The sequence below is a fragment of the Chiloscyllium punctatum genome, chromosome 2, assembly GCF_047496795.1.
Source record: "Chiloscyllium punctatum isolate Juve2018m chromosome 2, sChiPun1.3, whole genome shotgun sequence".
NCBI lineage: Eukaryota > Metazoa > Chordata > Chondrichthyes > Orectolobiformes > Hemiscylliidae > Chiloscyllium > Chiloscyllium punctatum.
In genome coordinates, this window is record NC_092740.1 from 88,025,892 (window position 1) to 88,045,488 (window position 19,597).

At 39.7% G+C, this 19,597-nt stretch overlaps 1 protein-coding gene across 2 annotated transcripts in view; it reads right to left on the reverse strand.

Annotated features, from left to right (window-relative positions):
- The window catches only part of LOC140486318 (guanine nucleotide-binding protein G(q) subunit alpha), a 212,445-nt gene that overhangs the window by 122,970 nt on the left and 69,878 nt on the right, over positions 1-19,597 (reverse strand). For both annotated transcript variants that reach the window (XM_072585296.1, XM_072585305.1), the window contains exon 2: positions 2,994-3,178. In XM_072585296.1, coding sequence (XP_072441397.1) covers positions 2,994-3,178 — 185 coding nt within the window. The remainder of the gene's footprint in view (positions 1-2,993; positions 3,179-19,597) is intronic.

Here is a 19,597-nt window from a genome sequence, read left to right on the forward strand (position 1 = left end):
TTGAAAATTGCCCAACGTGTCCTGTCCACCAAAGTTAGAGAGATATTCAAAACCTTTCAACTGTTGTTCTATCAGCTGACCCTGAATACAAGTGGAGGAAAATGCCATTGAGGGTTAATCAGAAAACTGGCACCCCATGCATCAGCTTAAACATCCATTCCATGTACCAGTGACACACTGTCAACAGCATATACCAACTAAAAGGTACACTGCAACAACTAACCAAAGATTCTTCCATGCTGCATCCCAAATCTGCAAGTTCTACCACTTCGAAAATCAAAAGCAGCATGCATGACAATAACACTTCCTCCACGTTATAATATATGCTGAACTGGAAAGATATCAATGTTTATTCATCATCACTAAATCAGAATCACAGAGCACCTTACTAAAACGACAGTGGGTGTACCATCACTATTAGAATTGCTGTTCAAGGTTGCAACTCACCTTCTCACTCGCAATCAGGCTTAGGCAACAAATTACAATTACTGACAATAAGACTTCACAACAGAGATTTCTTACCTTTCTGACTTAATGCTCTGGCTCCTTATGTCATGGCCCTTAAACCCTGGCACCGAAAACATAAACCTGTTCCATAAACAGCCAGTTTCAAACTAGAATAAAATGCATAGAACGCTCAGATGCTGGAAATGTGGCATAATGAAGCATTTGTGAAACTCAGCTGGTCTGTCATCATAGACAGACACCAAGAGGGGCAGAGGCAGAGGCAGACACAGACACAGAGCGTTAAACTGTCAAGTGCAATGAGATTCTTATACTTGAATCTAAATGTTAACATTAACGTTTGTTCTCCACAAATGCTTCCAAACCTGCTGAGTTTCTCCAGCACTGTTTGCATTTCAAACTAACATCTTATTCACTGTTACCTACTGAACTTAAAGACTTTGTCTTTTAGCCAACAGGATCATGTCAAAAATCACCATTTTGGAAACAGACCTCCGTTCTTATTTCATGAGTTTACATCAACATTACTTCAGTTTTGTATCCTTAATTTTATAAATATGGCTTATAATAAACAAAGATCCTAGTACTATAAATTAGCAGTTTACTTTGGTTTGAAAACATTTTGGCAGCACGGTATCACACCTCTCCTCAAAAGACAGGAGTTTAACTGTACAATATTTTAAAATTCAAACTTTGTATTTCACATCCAATACACAAGAAAGAGCACAATAACAGACCTACAAGATTTAAAAATCTCACTTCCAAACTCCTTCATCTTTCCAACTTCCACATATTCTATATGTGTTAAAAGATATAAACGGCAATACTTTGATGTGAGGTTTATAAATACTGAATATAACTGGCAAATTTTGTATCCTTCTGTTCTTTATTTTACTTAAAGGGTATGGAAACACGAGCTATGGCAATAATATTTGGAAGGATAGTAATGAGCACTCTGCAATAACTGTCAGAAATGACTGGACGTTCTGAGGCTCCTATCTCTTTAAGACTAAACGCTGACCAATAACCCGATGGTGATCCTTGAAATTATGATAGAATTTCATAGGCATAACTAAAGGTGATTCCCTTTTGAGATTCCAAAAGTAGAATTAAGGAAAACATAATTTACCAACATATCCAAAGTGAGATTTTTCAAAAATCGTATCTACACAAGGGGTTGCTGGAATGTGGAACAAATTGCTGGTTAAGGCTAACAGCATGAATGTCTTTAAAGAGAAGATACATTTATGAACACATGGAACACGTGGAAAAGAACAGAATATATGTTGACAGAGTTGGGAGGAGTTGAGTGGCAGAATGCTTGAATGAATATAGGTAATGGCATCAACTATTTCAACAAAAAAGCTTGTTTCTGTGCTGGGAATTGTATAGAATTCCATGCAAAAACATGAACTGTTTTAATCAAAGGAAACAATAGAATTTCATAAATCAATTTGTATTCTTCAATAATGCAGAGACTTTTAAACCAAAGTATTCCACATCGTTAAAGAAAGTATTTGTCTGAAATGCAAATGTTCTTAATGGCTTGCCACATTTTCCTGCGCTATGTTGGGGTGAGTTAGTACTTACAAAATTTTAAAAAGCTCTGACATTAAAGAAATGGATTTTAGCATTTGAACATAATATCATAATGTAACTGGTTTTTAAAAAAAACGGAGAAGAGTTCACTCATTGAAAATACTAATTTATTATACAAGATATCCAAAGGAGACAGAGTAACCCCATTGATAATACTTTTTAACAGTTCAGAAGTTTCTTCCTCAAAGTTGATGCATGCATCCTCAAAGAAATTCCATACAATCCAAATTCATTATATCAAATGAATATTGCTGCAATTTACGAGAACTTAATAGCAAAGCATACCACAGCAGAATAGTTAGGAGTATTCCTATCATTTTCATGCTTTTTTCAGTGACTATTAGCTTAATACAACAGACCAAACATATACTTTCAAACCAAGATGAAAATTTCCAATCCAGTAAAATATGGTACTGCAAGCATATAATATTTCAATGTAAACATCAATCACAACTAACTTTTCCATCTGACAACATTCCAAGTTTAGAATTGCTGCTGGTTTAATGAATAAGCTGAAACATGCATTTCTCATGCAATTTTTTGGAAATGAATTCAAGTCGATCAAGTTTACCTTCCATTAGAAACTTACCTTAAAGTCAAAAGCATGTTACTTTTCTTCAAGTGAACAGAAATGTATTTTGTAAATTTGCAAATCGCCCATACAGTTTTCAAGTCTTAAATATTCAGCCTAGCAATGTTTAATTTTAAATCAGAACCAACCCACGCTCATCGTAGCAGCCATTAATTTTAAAAAAAAACTTATAAACGATCACACTTTTGGATAAAATCACAGCTAACTTAAGCTATCAAATGTTTTGAAGGGACTAATCTGGTGTACTACATTTTAAAACTGTCTGTGGTTAAAATGTAAAATCAAAAAGGTTTCGCTATTACAAAGTACTGTAAAATTTGCAATAATATTCATTTACCTTATTGTACTCATATTTGTACTGTATTTTGAGTGTATCCATTGCTCTGATCATAGCCTGCATGGCAGTGAAGATATTCTGATAAACCAGTTTTGTGAAGCCTCGTTTGTCCTCATCCGAGTATCCTGTACCATGGATGATTCGCATCTGTTTTATGAATGTGCTCTTGCCACTTTCTCCTGTACCTGAGAAAAACAAACAAACAAGTATAGGGTCAACAATATTGATTTCTACCTGACAAAGGTTCCTAACAATTAGAAGGTATTAAACAAATGAAATGAAATTAAATCAATGGATAAAGCCAATTACAAGAAAATAAGTTAACACATTATTTTTTTGGCTATGAACATAATATGCTTTTTTAAAAGTGTTTAAAGCTGCTCAAGTCTTGAATGACAGACTATCAAAACTTTTTTCCACATGAATGTGTATGAACAGTTTAATAATTTTAAGTCTAACATCTATGTTTATTTACCGCATTCTTCATTTGTTTTGATAGCTACTTAAAATGAATAAATTGTTCAAATCTCTAAACTTCTAACATGACATTATTTTAATTAACATTGACAAACTATTCATTTGGTTGGGATTTTGAGTACTTTTATGTGCATTTTAATATTTTAAATGTAAAAACTCAAAACCTGGACATTTAATGGCATTGCCATCATTCGCATCTCCCACTATCAATATCCTGGGGGTTTATCATTGACAAGAAACTGAACTGGACTTGCCATATACTGTGGCTACAACAGTAAATCAAGAGACTAAGAAGCCTAGGGTGAATAGCTCACCTAACTCCCCAAAGTTGGTCAAGCAACAAGGCATTGGTCAGGAGAATAACGAACATTATCATAATTCCTAACCAAATGGAAAATGGAAACAATTATTCTAAGTCAAGTCAAAAAAAATATTCCAGCATGCTCCCAAGTTGGGTCATGGGGTTTTATAAAATTACTCTTTAGCTTATTAAAAAGCTCAAGTAGTAAAGACATGCAGAACTATAAACAAAAGTTTCACCTTCATCAGAACTTAATGTCAAAGATCAAATGGAGGAAAAAGACTAATCATCAAGTACAGAGGTTTCCACAACTCTCTTTTTTTGGTAGCACCCTGCTTCTGTCTTTTGGACATTTATATCTTATATTCACCTTCCTCCCTTTTCTGAAGATCTGTGTTTTGTAGTCCCTCTGAAAACAGAGGGGGTCAATCTTGTTGGTTTCATAAACTTGAAAAAAAATGCAATGGTAAGTTTAAAATATTCACTGAAATCAAAAAGTGCTGGAAATGACAGATCAGGTAGCAACCTCTTCATTTCCAACTGCCGCCGGGACATTAACCGCCTCAACCTGTCGTCCCCCCTCCCCCACTCCAACCTCTCACCCTCACAACACGCAGCCCTCCAATCCCAACCTCACCATTAAGCCAGCGGATAAAGGGGGCGCAGTGGTAGTCTGGCGCACTGACCTCTACACCGCTGAAGCCAAACACCAACTCGAGGACACCTCTTCCTACTGCTCCCTCGACCATGACCCCACCCCCCCATCACCAAACCATCATCTCCCAGACCATACAGAACCTCATCACCTCAGGAGATCTCCCACCCACAGCTTCCAACCTCATAGTCCGGGAACCCCGCACTGCCCGGTTCTACCTCCTTCCCAAGATCCACAAGCCTGACCACCCTGGCCGACCCATTGTCTCAGCATGCTCCTGCCCCACTGAACTCATCTCTACCTACTTCAACATTGTCCTATCCCCCCTAGTCCAGGAAGTCCCCACATACATTCGAGACACCACCCACGCCCTCCACCTCCTCCAAGACTTCCGTTTCCCCGGCCCCCAAAGCCTTATCTTCACCATGGATATCCAATCCCTCTACACCTCCATCTGCCATGACCAGGGCCTCCAAGCCCTCAGTTTTTTCTTCTCCAGACGTCCCCAACAGTACCCTTCCACTGACACTCTCATTCGTTTGGCCGAACTGGTCCTCACCCTTAACAATTTCTCCTTTGAATCCTCCCACTTCCTTCAGACCAAAGGCGTAGCCATAGGCACACGTATGGGCCCCAGCTATGCCTGTCTCTTTGTTGGCTATGTAGAACAGTTGATCTTCCGTAATTACACCGGCACCACTCCCCACCTCTTCCTCCGCTACACTGATGACTGCATTGGCACAACCTCATGCTCCCGCGAGGAGGTTGAGCAATTCATCAACTTCACCAACACATTCCACCCTGACCTTAAATTTACCTGGGCTATCTCTGACACCTCGCTCCCCTTCCTGGACCTCTCCATCTCCATTAGTGACGACCGACTTGACACTGACATTTTTTACAAACCCACTGACTCCCACAGCTACCTGGATTACACCTCTTCCCATCCTATCTCTTGCAAAAATGCCATCCCGTATTCCCAATTTCTCTGCCTCCGCCGTATCTGCTCCCAGGAGGACCAGTTCCAACATAGGACACACCAGATGGCCTCCTTCTTCAGAGACCGCAATTTCCCTTCCCACGTGGTTAAAGATGCCCTCCAACGCATCTCGTCCACATCCCGCACCTCCACCCTCAGACCCCACCCCTCCAACCGTAACAAAGACAGAATGCCCCTGGTGCTCACCTTCCACCCTACAAACCTTCGCATCAACCAAATCATCCGCCAACATTTCCACCACCTCCAAAAAGACCCCACCACCAGGGATATATTTCCCTCCCCACCCCTTTCCGCCTTCCGCAAAGACCATTCCCTCCGTGACTACCTGGTCAGGTCCACACCCCCCTGCGACCCACCCTCCCATTCTGGCACTTTCCCCTGCCACCGCAGGAACTGTAAAACCTGTGCCCACACCTCCTCCCTCACCTCTATCCAAGGCCCTAAAGGAGCCTTCCACATCCATCAAAGTTTCACCTGTACATCCACCAATATCATTTATTGTATCCGTTGCTCCCGATGCAGTCTCCTCTACATTGGGGAGACTGGGCGCCTTCTAGCAGAGCACTTTAGGGAACATCTCCGAGACACCCACACCAATCAACCAAACCGCCCCGTGGCCCAACATTTCAACTCCCCCTCCCACTGTGCCGAAGACATGGAGGTCCTGGGCCTCCTTCACTGCCGCTCCCTCACCACCAGACGCCTGGAGGAAGAACTCCTCATCTTCCGCCTCGGAACACTTCAACCCTAGGGCATCAATGTGGACTTCAACAGCTTCCTCATTTCCCCTTCCCCCACCTCATCCTAGTTTCAAACTTCCAGCTCAGTTACTGTCTCCTTGACTTGTCCGACCTGCCTATCTTCTTTTTCACCTATCCACTCCACCCTCTCCTCCTTGACCTATCACCTTCATCTCCTCCCCCACTCACCCATTGTACTCTATTCTACTCTCTCCCCACCCCCACCCCCACCAGCTTATCTCTCCATGCTTCAGGCTCACTGCCTTTATTCCTGATGAAAGGCTTTTGCCCGAAGCGTCGATTTCGCTGCTCGTTGGATGCTGCCTGAACTGCTGTGCTCTTCCAGCACCACTAATCCAGTGTTTGGTTTTCAGCATCTGCAGTCATTGTTTTTACCGTTGAGAGAAAGCAAGCTAATGTTTTGAGTCTGGATGGACTATTCGGAGCTGACGTGAAGTGTCCAGTATCTACAGTAATTTGCTCCGATATGGTGTTTAAAATATTCACCTCTGCCTTCAGCCATATAGAAATAGTTTGTCTCAAATAGATAACACCTTCAAGAGTTTTTACTTCATCCATAAATCAAAGCAAAAGGAGGCCTATTGTGGAATTATCTTAGCATGTTCTGTACGCTTGAATCCCTGACAACTTTAACAAATGGCTATCAGACCTCTCACAGAAGCCTCTGATGTAAAAGGTCTTTTTCCTTCTCACTTTCTTGCCATTGCTCCAGGCTTGAAACCCTCCTGGATAAAGCCACAGACTTTTCCAAGGGTTCATAAAGTAACCAAGTGCTGCCTACTTATGAGCAGAAACCATAAATGTCCTTCTGCCCTCTCCCACCAGATCTCTCAAAGCATGCTGATGTAGAATTAAAAATCTTGCTCAATTTGATTTTATCCCTTTCACCTTATGATGACTAAAATAAAAGGAAATCCCCAGAATGATTTTACAACCAAAGTATCACCACCTTGAGTCACAGTTACAGCATTCTTTGTTTGATCTCGTTAATTCTTGTTTTTTGTCATAAATCTCTATAAACATAAGAAAAATCCCTTCAAGCATGTTTTTCAACATGCTTAATTGCTGATTTGTCTTAACTCCATTTTCCCATCTGCCGCTTATATTCTTTGAGAGACTCATTGCTAGCCTCGAATATACATAATGAATCTACATTTTGGATAGAGAATTCCAGATTTTTGCTGACAATACAAAGATAGGTGAAAGAGTAAGTTGCAAAAAGGACACATGGCAGTTACGTAAATAGGCAAAGATCTGGCAAATAGAATCCATTGGGATAGGGAGAACTAAAAAAAAGCGTATTATCTAAATCAGGTCGTAAGTTTGCTAAGCTGGTCGACTTGTTCGCAGATGTTTTGGTACTATGCTAGGTAACATCACTCGTGAGCCTTTGAAGTGGTGGCATTCTGTCCCGCTCACTATTTATTTGTCTTGGCTTGTTGTGGTGGGTGATATCATTTTTGGTTCTTTTTTCTGAGAGGTTGGCATTCAAACTAGAACTCCATTAACAAACATTTGGACCCCATTTACCAACCTCTCAGTAGAACAAAAAAGTGATATCACCCACTACAACAGACCAAGACAAATAAAAAGCGAGCGGGACAGAACACCAGCACTCCATCAGAGGCTCACTGATGATAGTGATAGCTCACTTAGCATAGTGATGAAACGTCTGAGAACAAATCTACCAGCTCAGTGAGCAAACTTACAAGCTGAGCTACAAATCCTCTCCAAGATTGCAAATATTATCTAAATGGTGAGAGATTTCCCATCTCCAAGGTGCAGACAGTCCTGGGTGTCCTACTGTATGTGTCACAAAGATTAGAATACAGATACAACAAGTTATTAGGGAAACAAAATGTGACTGTTTATTGCAAAGAATTGTTTTACAATGTTATGCTTCAGCTATACAGAGCATTAGAACGTCTGGAACACAACATACATCACTGATCCCCTTAAGCAGGGATGTAAACACATTGGAAGTAGTTAGGAGACAGATTCCCAGACTAATATCTGGAATGGGTAGGTTTTTTAAATGAAAGAGTTCACAGGCTAGACTTGTATTCACTGTAATTCAGGAGAGGCGACTTGTTCTAACATATATCGTGAGAGATCTTGACAAGGATTTAGCTCTTTGAAAAAAATCTAGAATGGGGATCAGAATTTAAGACAGAGCGGAGCAGAATTTGTTTACTCTAAGAGGATTGGAACTAGTTTCCCTAAAATGTAATGGAAGCAGCATTTTGTAATATTTTTAAAGGCAGAAAAAACAGATCCTTGGTGTGCAAGGGACGAAAGTTTATGGGTAGATTAAGGTTGCAATTCGACCAGCTCTGACCTCATCAAGTGACAGAGCAGGATCAAGCAGCCAAACAGCCTCTTCCTCCTCCTAACCAGTGTCTGTATGACCAGGAATAGTTTTCTCTCTTCTGCATGTCTTAAGTCCAAGAACTGGTCTCCAAAAAGAACTCTTTGATTTTGAAACATCACTCAAATCCTATTCCTTACATCTGAACTAAACTGCAGTTGCAATTGAAAAACAAAATAGTGCAAGTTTCACATGTTTGTCAATGTTTCGCGTTTTTTTTATAATAGTTATGTGGAAGCAGCAGTTACCCAACATTACAACAGATGTGTCAGGAAATTGCAACATGTTCTAAAAAGCCATTTTCAGTCAATTACTTTAAACTAGTTCAAAGAATAAAAAGTATCTGATGAGACACAAAATAAAACTCATTTTTGCCTTGGATTTTACAAATCATGACTGCAAGTGATATGCATCCTACCAAAACAAAAATGCTAATTTTGGTTTCACGCAACTCCTCCTGAGAGATTATATTATTTGCAATCAGCACTTAGAAAGTCTGAACACAAATTGGACTTTAAATTATTGGTGTTTAAATGGTCTAATGAATTAGGTCCAATATCCATTTTTAACAACCACTTATATTTATGGAATTGCCTTGAATAGGACAATTCTCTAGTACAAAGGGTTCTGGCAATGGCAAATATACATTCAAAACTCACCATCTTGCATACACAGTTGTTATAAAGTGGAGACTGCTCTGGCCACTAAAGTCATTGGTCATCCAACAGATGAACTCAGTTCAGCAAGGCAATACAAAATACTAAAACAGTATAGTGAACTGTGTAAGCATCCACAAATGGTTAACATAAATGTGTCAAGAAGATTAAACTATAAATGAAGACAACAGCTACATTCTCATGCCTTTACTATCACTTGCACTCAGTTAGACAAGAGGAAAAAAAAGCCCGTCAGCCAATCAAATCTGTGCTGATCAAAAATAAACAAACAACATGCTCTTCTAAACCCATTTTCCAGCATGTGGCCCATAGCCCTGTATGCCTCGGCATCACAAAAGCACATCTAAATACTTTATAGTTTGGGAATTTTTGCCTCTATTACCCTGACAAGCTGTGCATTCCAGATTCCCAAAATCCTGTGGGTGAAAATATTTTTCTTCCTCTCTTCAAAACTTCCTATCCCAACCTTAAAATTATGCCTCCAGTCATTGATCACACCCCAAAGGGGAAAAACTTCCTTCCCTTGATTCTACTATTCAAGTGTGGTGATATTTAACTACTCATAATCCTCTAACCAACTCTTCTCTGTTGGAAGTGTACTGTATACAATGTTTCAACCCGAGTTCACAAAAGTCATTCACAGCCTAATCATTATCATGCAGTAATTTTAACCTTTTACATGTGCATTGTTATAGTTTCTAATCTTCCTCTACCATAAATATCAGCACAAATGACTCAAACCAAATGACTGATTTTCGAAAGCACAGAAAGAGATGAATAAATTAGTATTTCAGAAAGAAGCTGCTGCATACTACAGCATGTGACAGACAGAGCCAAGCTCTGCAAGTCTTGCCACATCCAGTTGGGAATATAGTGGTGAACAATTAACTTACTGGAGGTGGCAGCTCCACAATTATCCCCATCCTCAAATGATGGAAAACCCAACTGATCAATGCAAAAGATAAAGCTGAAGCACACTCAGCAATCTTCAGCCAGAAGTGCCGAGTGGTTGATCAATCTTGGCCTCCTCCAGTGGTCCTCAGCATCACAGATTCCTGCCTTCAGCCAATTCAATTCACTCCACTTAATATCAAGAAACAGCTTAGTGGCACAGTGGCTCAGTGGTTAGCACTGCTGCCTCACAGCGCCAGGGACCCAGGTTAGATTCCAGCCTCAGGTGACTGTGTGGAGTTTGCACATTCTCCCAGTGTGAGTTTCCTCCGGGTGCTCCAGTTTCCTCCCACAATCTAAGTATGTGCAGGTTAGGTGAATTGGCCATGCAAAATTGTCCACAGTGTTCAGGATATGTAGGTTGGATGGCTTATTCTCCCAATGGTCAGTGCGGACTACTTGCGCAATGGACCTGTTTCCACACTGTAGGGAATCTATAGCTGGAAGCACTGGATATTGCGAAGGTTATGGGTCCTGCCAACATTCCAACGATCGTACTGAAGACTTGAGCTCTAGGACTTGCTGCCTCTCTAGCCAAGCTTTCCAGTACAGTTAAAACACTGGCAGCTACCTGACACAATGTGAAAAATGCCCAGCTATATCCTACACACAAAAAAAGGACAAATCCCACTGAGCCAATTACTGTCCTATCAGTTTATCCTTGATCTTCAGTAAAGTGATGGAAGGAAGCAGCACCTGCTCAGCGATAACTTGCTCAGTGATGTCCAGTCTGGATTACACGAGGGCCCCTCATTCCTGACCTCATAACAACCTTGGTTCAAACACCATCAAAAGAGCTGAATTCCAGATATGAGGGGAGAACGAGAGCCGTTAGCATCAAGGAGCCCTTGCAAATTGGAATCAATGGCTATCAGCTGGTTAGAATCGTATCTGCAAATAGGATGATGATCATGGTTGTTAGAGGTCAGTCATCTCAGCTCCATGATTTTCTCAGGGTAGTATCCTAGATCCAAACATCTTCAGGTGCTTCATCAATGACCTTCCCTCCATTATAAGTGGCGACTTTCATTCCAGCTGTGGTAACGCAGCAAAGGGTTACAAATGCCTGACCACCAGGTCCATGGTCTATGATGAAGCACTTAACAAGGAGGACTATAAAGTTAGACATTTCTTCTTTTTCCACCTTTATATTCTACGTTTTGGCTTATTTCCCTGTGTTTTAAGATGGTGCCAGAATGTGTCGACATTACATAACACTTTTCACTGTTTTTTTTAATAAGAGTGTGACGGAATATTCCCCAATTGGTTGTGCAACTCCAACAGTCAAGAAGCTTAATATCTTCCAGCACAAAACAGCCCATTTGATTGACATTATGGTCACAAAAATACATTCCCTCCATTACGCAACAGCAGCATTGTGTACTGTCTATATGATCCTTAGAGAGCACTTCCCAATCTCTCAACCACTTCCATACAGGACAAGGGTATCCGATGCATGGAACACCACACCTTGCCATTTCTGCTCTCAGTCCTGACTTGGAAATACATCTCCATTCCTTCACTGTCACTGGATCAAAATCCAGAAACTCCCTTCCTCAGGGCATTGTGGGTTAACCTACAGCACATGGATTGCAGCAGTTCAAGAAGGCAGCTCACCATCACTTTCTTAAGGGCAATTAAGGATAGGCAATAAATGCTGAACAGACAGCAATTCCCACATCCCATAAAAGAACATACCTGCTAAGTTAACACTCATTCTCCACAGACGTTTGCATTATCTACTGAGTATTTCCACTGTTTTCTGTTTTCATATCTTCAACTTAACATGTAGGAATTCCATGTTTCAACACCGGGTCGCAAATTTGTTTTCAGTCTCAACTGAAACACATATCAGATTAATGTGGCAAGTAAAACTTTATAAGTAGTATATTTTTCTTCTTCCTTTCTACAAAATTTCACTCCACAAACCCTGTTTCTTTATTTTTTGTCTGGATATCTTAATCTGTTTGCATTAGCACAAACTGCTGATTTACAACTGAAAGGGCTTGGCATTGAGTTAACTGAATGAACTGCTACATTTGATGTATTTATGGAATGTTGAAATGCATACAATACTCAATTTAAGAAAGAGGCATCAGAACAATGTTGTTCTAAGTACATGAAGCATATGACAGACTTTTCCACAGTCTCCCAAAGCATGGGTTAGCATCATACCTAAACCTTTGCGATAAGACCCATTGCATGCGAAATCAATTGTTTCTTGACATTGCATCGGGCCAATATAGTATTGCTACTCAGTACTTTAATTCACTTCTCCAAACTTTTCTCAACAAACTACATCCCACTCCCAGATTCTCTTTTCCCATGTTTGAGTCCGGTGGAGCAAATGTGTTAGCTAAACTGGCAGGAGCTTGGAATAATATACAGCAACTCAAGTATTGCTGGAAAAAAAACACATTTTATCAAACCAAATGACACTACAAATGCTAATAATTCTCCACATTTTCTTCATTTTCTGGTCTCTGCATTTAAAACCTACGCTCACTTCACTTGCGTAGGATAAATACTGTTACCATCTGTTTGGCTACTTGGTACGCTACTCTTTACACCATAGAGCTTTTTTAGCTGTATTGCCAAGTTCCTGAAGTCAATCTAACACTTTACTCAACCTACATGTGCTCTTTTTTAATGGCATCGAAGCAGCTGCACACTCCTTTCATCCCAGCTGGCATCTGATCAATGTCACGACAGAATACTGAGGAAGCAGTACAGACCTGAACTGGTAACCTTTGATATTGGTGTAATACGGTGTATGAAAGGTAAAGAGTTTCTTGTTCATCTCAGTTAATTCTGATTGGAAAAACAATTTTCACCAGTAGACAAATGCTCATTTTTAATCTCTTTATTTATTGTTTATTCAGTATTCACCATTTCCGCCCAATTCTGTCTCACGCCAAGTCTCCTTCCAACACAACTTATTGCCCTCACTGAAAGCCTCGGCCTGCATTTATTCTTCTTTAGACCTTCCACGTGTATGTCTCTCAGGTTGATATTCAAGTCTAGGGCATATCCACAGCAGAAAGTTTCTTTCCTTTGAGAATCCAATCGGCTGCAGTCCCTCTTGTTATTTGATGGAATGCAATTAATTCTTAGTCACACCATTATAAGAATCCAGAATCACAGTTTAGCAAACTCAGGATCCACTATGTTCAAAAATTATCTATTGCTGTTTGCTATTAAATTTTTCCTATGGCAGCTATTTTAAATGTAAACATTGTACCAGCACCTTCAAGTTTCCCTCCAAGTCACACACCACCATGGCATGGAATGATATTGCTATTTCTAGCTCGGTCAACATCCTAATGAAGCACAATAGGTTAGGTCTAACTGCACAACAATGTAATGAAACTATTAATCATTACAGTGATGCAACATCACATCATCTTGCTCTCTTTTAAGCTCTGTGGCAAGATGAAGCCAAAGTTAAGCAGCTTCTGAAAGTAAATGGCTTCCTTCCCTTTGCAGACTCTAAGTATTCTTCAATATGACAGTGAGGCCATGAATATATATCTAACAAAGCTCTAGTATTCCTATATCACACCAACTGCATCATTTTAAGAGGCCACTCACCACTATCTCCTCCATAGGCAATTAGGGATGGAGAACATCACTCAAACCCCATGAAAAAAATAAACAAACTAATGAAGGTTTGGTGTTTGTTTACTATAAGGTTTTGCACTGCCAGTAAGAAACTGCTGCTTTATTAGAAAATATCTAATAGTGGTCTGTCTTACTTATACAGAATACCGGAAAACTAGATAAGCTATGATGTAGGCCATGTCTTTGTAGGTTTAATTAAGACAGTACAGTGTGAGGTATCTGTTTGACTTCATGATATCAAGTTCCTGAAATGTTCTTTATTTAAAAACTACAATGCCATGCAAGCACTTTGAGAAAGGAATGTATAAAATAAAATCTCTACATTGTGTTTTGAGAATTATTATTTAATATTAGGAAGTGGACTTCAGAATACAGTCATTAGGAAACGTTCTTGACTGCTCATCCAGAGGAAACACTTTAAACAAAAACAATTTGCTGTGCAATTTATATTTATTAGCTTTACCTTTTTAGAGGGTCTGACACAACTAAAGTCTACTGACAGTTCAGTCAAGTGCTTAAAAATGCACTGATCCTAAAATATCGAAATCAACATCTCAGGGCTTACTTACCTATTGTAAACGTAGTTAAAAAATGCAATATATAACTACACAATCCCAACTGTTCAGACATTGAACACTGAACCTTCTCTCATGCACAGTTTTAGGTACAAAATTTCCAAACTATTTTGTACTTTTAACCTTCCTGAAGCAATATCACACATTTTGAAAAAAACCCAACATGAACATGGACAAGTGGAAGAAAACTGCCATCATTAAACAATACTGAGGCATAATCAGCATAAGTCAAGGTAGAGAGAATTTGGACATATTTTCAGACATAGGTTTTGTTTTCTTAGTGACACTGAATATGAAACAATGTAAAATGATGCAGATGTGTCTTAAAGTAGAACTGTATTGTTTTTGTTTCCCATAGTTGAACATATCAGCCTCATCTGGTAGACATTACAGTACGGAGATTATTTATGACTTGGAATAAATAGGTTTGAAATGAAAAGTGTGTTTATAATTTGAAATGTTATTAAACGCTCTTATGAACTCACAAGAAACAGCCTTTCTTCTACTGGGCTGTTAATGAACTGACTGTAAGATGGATGTCTGATGATAGAGGTCACATGACTATAACAAGCCAAGAGGCACATTTGTACAATATTGCATTTCTATCTCAAATGAACACAGCACCGAGTCCAGGAGGCTGTAAAGTGCTGAATTGCAAGCTTAGGCACTATTCTTGAAGGCTGAAAACTCAAGTTGTGTTCCTTGAAATTTAGAAGGTTAAGGGACACTTTGCCCACATTTCTCAGGGTATTGCAGGGAACTGATACAGAATCAGACAAAGTGCTTCATGGTTTGCAGAGTCCAGTATTAGGAGGAATAATAATATATAAATTCGAGAACAGTTTTCAAGCTGAAATTAAAATGCATTTTGACAACTACAGGTGATTGAAGTTTAGCATTTTCTTCAGAAAGAAGCATTTGATGCTAGATTAATGATAAATATCAATCTTAGATTCATGAACTTTTATTAATCAAAACTAATGAGAGATTTGGAGCAAAGTCTGATAACTAGGAGTTGGCTTGGAGATCAATCCATTCCTATTCTGATGATACCTATACAATTTTGTGACCTCCTCCAGCAAAAATTTTAAGTCATGCCCTCAAAATTTTGATATTAAATGTACATAGAAAACACATTCAAATATTCCAGCACACTCTTAATTTGAGCCTTGTAGTTAGTTGACAGATTTGCAGATGTGAGTTATTCACGACAGAATTCACAATCTCATACTTGCTTTTATGGCCATAGTTTTAACATGACCGGTCCAATTCCATGTTTGGTCAACAGCAAACCCAGAATGTTCATAATGTGGGTTCAGCAATGGTAATACCATTGAATTTAAATGGGAGATAATTATTGCTTGGCTTTTTTTAATGGTGTGAATATTACTTTCCAAGTTGACATTGAAAATCTGGTCATTGATGATACAGCTGAAGGTGATTGGGCTCAGAACATTAACCATGAAGAGTTTCCACAGGGGTGTTCTGGAACAGAGGTTCATTCCAAACTTCTTCAATCTTCCCACTCCCATCCAAATACCAGTTTTGCTACAGCCCCCTAATGTTATAATGTCTTGATGTTGAAGAAAGTAATTTTCAACTCATCTCCATGTTTCGATACTTTTGACCATTTTAAAGACCAGAACTGTAATGAGGTCAATCGCTGATCAGCCTTGGTGGAAACCAAATAGAACATCAATTTGCATGTTATTCTGAAAAATGTGCCACTTAATAACAATGCTGAAATTACTTCCATGACTTTGCTGACGACCAAAAGGACATTGAAGGGACGGTATGGGTTCTGCTTTTTGAGAGTGGAATGAATGGCAAAGATTTTCGCTAAGACAGGGGATTTGGAAAGTTTTAAAAACCAAAAGTTGATCAAAACAAGAATAGAGGGGCAGAAAATAAACTGCGAGGGTCATCCTGCATGTAATATCAAGATGGACAGCGAATGTATAAAAAGGAAGAAAGAAGCCAAAGTCAACGTAGGTCCCTTAAAGAATGAACCTGGAGAAATAATACTGGGGAACCAGGAAATTGCAATGGAGTTGAATAAATGCTTTGCATCAGTCCTCACAATAGAAGACACAAATAACACACCAATAACACTAGATATTCAAGCGGCAGAAAGGAGAGGTAACAAAACAAATAGCAATGAGTAGAGTAAAAGGAGTCTGGCAAACTATGAGGAATAAAGACCAATATGTTTCCCGGATGTGATGGGATACATTCTAGGAATTTGAAGGAAGTAGCTACAGAAATAATGGATGCAGAGGAAGTAATCTTCCAGGATTAGAGAACTGCCAACGTAAAATGCTTATTTAAAAAGAGAAGGAGACAAAAAGAACAGGCAACCATTGGCGAGTTAACTTCATGTCTGTTATTGGAAAAATGTTAGAGTCTAATATAAAGGATATATTGGCAGAGCATTTAGAAATACATAATATGGTTAAGCAAAGTCAGTATGACTTCACGAAAGGAAAATCACACCTAATAACTTTCCTAGAATTCTTTGAGATGGTAACAAGCAAGAGAAATAAAGAGAAAGCAGTGGATATACTGTATTTAGATTTTCAGAAGGAATTTGAAAAAAGGTACCCCAAATCAGGCTACTTAGTAAGATAAATCCTCAAGGTATTGAAGGTAATACATTCACACAGAGGACTGGTTAACTGATAGAAGACAGAGTTGGGATAAGAGGATCATTTTCAGGATGGCAACCTGTAACTAGTGGTGGGCCACAGAGATCAGTACTGGAGCCATTACACACAATATATATTAATGACTTGGATGAGGAATTGAAGTACTATTGCCAAGTTTGCAGGTGACACAAAAACAGTAGGAGAAAGTGAGGACTGCAGATGCTGGGGATCAGAGCTTAAAAACGTGTTGCTGGAAAAGCGCAGCAGGTCAGGCAGCATCAAAGGAGAAGGAGAATCGACATTTCGGGCATAAGCCCTTCTTCAGGAATCATGTGGCAAGGCTGAAACAAAGACTTTGCAGAGGATAGAGACAGGTTCAGAAAATGCACAAAACTCTGGCTAGTACAATATAAGGGAAAAATATGAGGTCATGCACTTTGGCAGAAGAGCAGGGGAGTTGAATATTACTTACATCCAGAAAAATATGGAACAGAGTGATTTGGAAGCCCTCATCACAAAAAGTTAACATCCATGTTGAGAATGGCACAATGGCTCAGTGGTTAGCATTGCTGCCTTACAGCATTAGGGACGGAGTTAGATTCCAACTTTGGGTGACTGTCTGTGTGGAGTTTGCATGTTCTACCTATGTCTGTGTGTTTTTCTTCCAGATGGTCCAGTCCAAATTAAAAAATGTGCAGGTTAGGTTAACTGGCAATGCTAAATTGCATGTAGTGCCCATGGATGCGCAGACTAGTTGGATTAGCCATGGTTAATGTGGGATTATAGGGATAGGGTGGGAGAAAATCTTGGTTGGATTGCTCATCAGAGGGTTGATGCAGACTCAATGGGCTGAATGGCATCTATATACGCCAATGATTCTATGCTCAGCAGGCAACAGGGAAGGCAAATGGAATGCTGGCTTTATTTCAAAGGGAATGGAGTACAAAAGTAGAGAGGCTTTACTAAAACTATACACAGCTGGAAAACTGTTCAGAGTTTTGGGCCCCTTACCAAAAGAAAAAATATACTGGCATTGGAGGAAATCCAGATAAGCTTCACTAGGCTGACGCTGGGTATATAGGGACTATCTTACGAGTAGATTGGGCTTGTACTTGTTAGAATATAGCACAATGAAAAGCGACCTTCATGAAACATACAAGATTCACAAGGTAGATGCAGAAAGGTTGCTTCTCTTTGTGGGAGAGTCTAAGACCAGACGGCAGATTGCCAGGACAAGGGAGTCACACATTAAATGCAGAGGAGGAATTTCTTCTAGCAGAGAATAGTGAATCTGTGAAATTATTTACTGCAGAGAGCTATTGAGGTTGGGTCATTAAGTATATTCAAGGCTAACAAACAGATTTCTAAGCATTTAGTGAATCATTCAGAGAAGAGGCAAGAAAGTGGACTTGATTATTGTCAGATCAACCACGATCTCCCTGAAGGTTAGAACAAAGTCAATGGGCTGACTGGTCTACTTCTCTTCCTATATTTTATGGTCTTAAATATCCACATTGCTGGATAAATGCCCATGTCACAGCTTTATTGGAACAGTTTACCTAGAATTGCAGCAAATGAGCATGACAGAGGAAGAGCATTACAGACAGCGAGTCAACCAAAGGCATTACCTGATAAACTGAGAATGAGAAAAGTGCTGAACAAGTGCTAACAGGAAGCATGAATAGATGAAAGCGGCTGTGACGGGAGCAACTCATATCAGACAGGACCTGTGGTGTGTGGTGGGTAATGAGCATGGATGTGAGTATTCATGTTTTGAAATTGTTAAACTCAACAATGTGTCCTAAAGGCTCGCTGGAACACGAGAGCAGGCTTGAATAGAAATGTTGGCATGGGACAATGGTGCTGTGTTGAAATGGCAGGTGACTGGAAGATCAGGGTCATTTTTATGGACAGAGCAGAGGCATCCTGTGAAGTAATCATCCCAATCTGCATCTTGTTTCCCCAATGTATAGGAAGCAGCATTGGCAGCAGTGAATGCAGTAGACTGAATGAAGTGCAGGTAAATTATTACTTGACCTTGATGCTGTGCCTACAGCCTTAGATATCAAGGAAGGAGGAGGTAAACAGGCAAGTGTTGCACCCTATCAGGGAATCCTCGGTTCAGGAAAAAGATACGTCCAAAGCCCCTTGCAGAAGGTTGTGTCATTAGGATAGGTGTGATGATGAGGGAGAAATTGGGTGAATGGAATGGAGTCCTTACAGGAAGCAGGGTGCGAGGATGTATATTCAAGATGACTGTAGAGTTGGTGGAATTGTAATGCATGTCGACAGCCAGCCTATCCCCAGAAATGGAAACAGATGTTGGCCATGGGGACACTGGAGTCAGAAATTAACTAATCAAAAGGATAGAAACTGGAAGCAAAATTAATAAATTTCCAGTTGTGGATGAGAGAGGGAAGTGGTACTGATAATGTCACTGATGGACTGGAGAAAGAGTTGGAGAAGGGACACAAGCAGGATTAGAACAACGCATGTTCTATGTAACCCACAAAGAGGCAAGAATAACTAAATAACTGTATCCATGGCTTTTATTTGAAGAAAGTTACATGAGT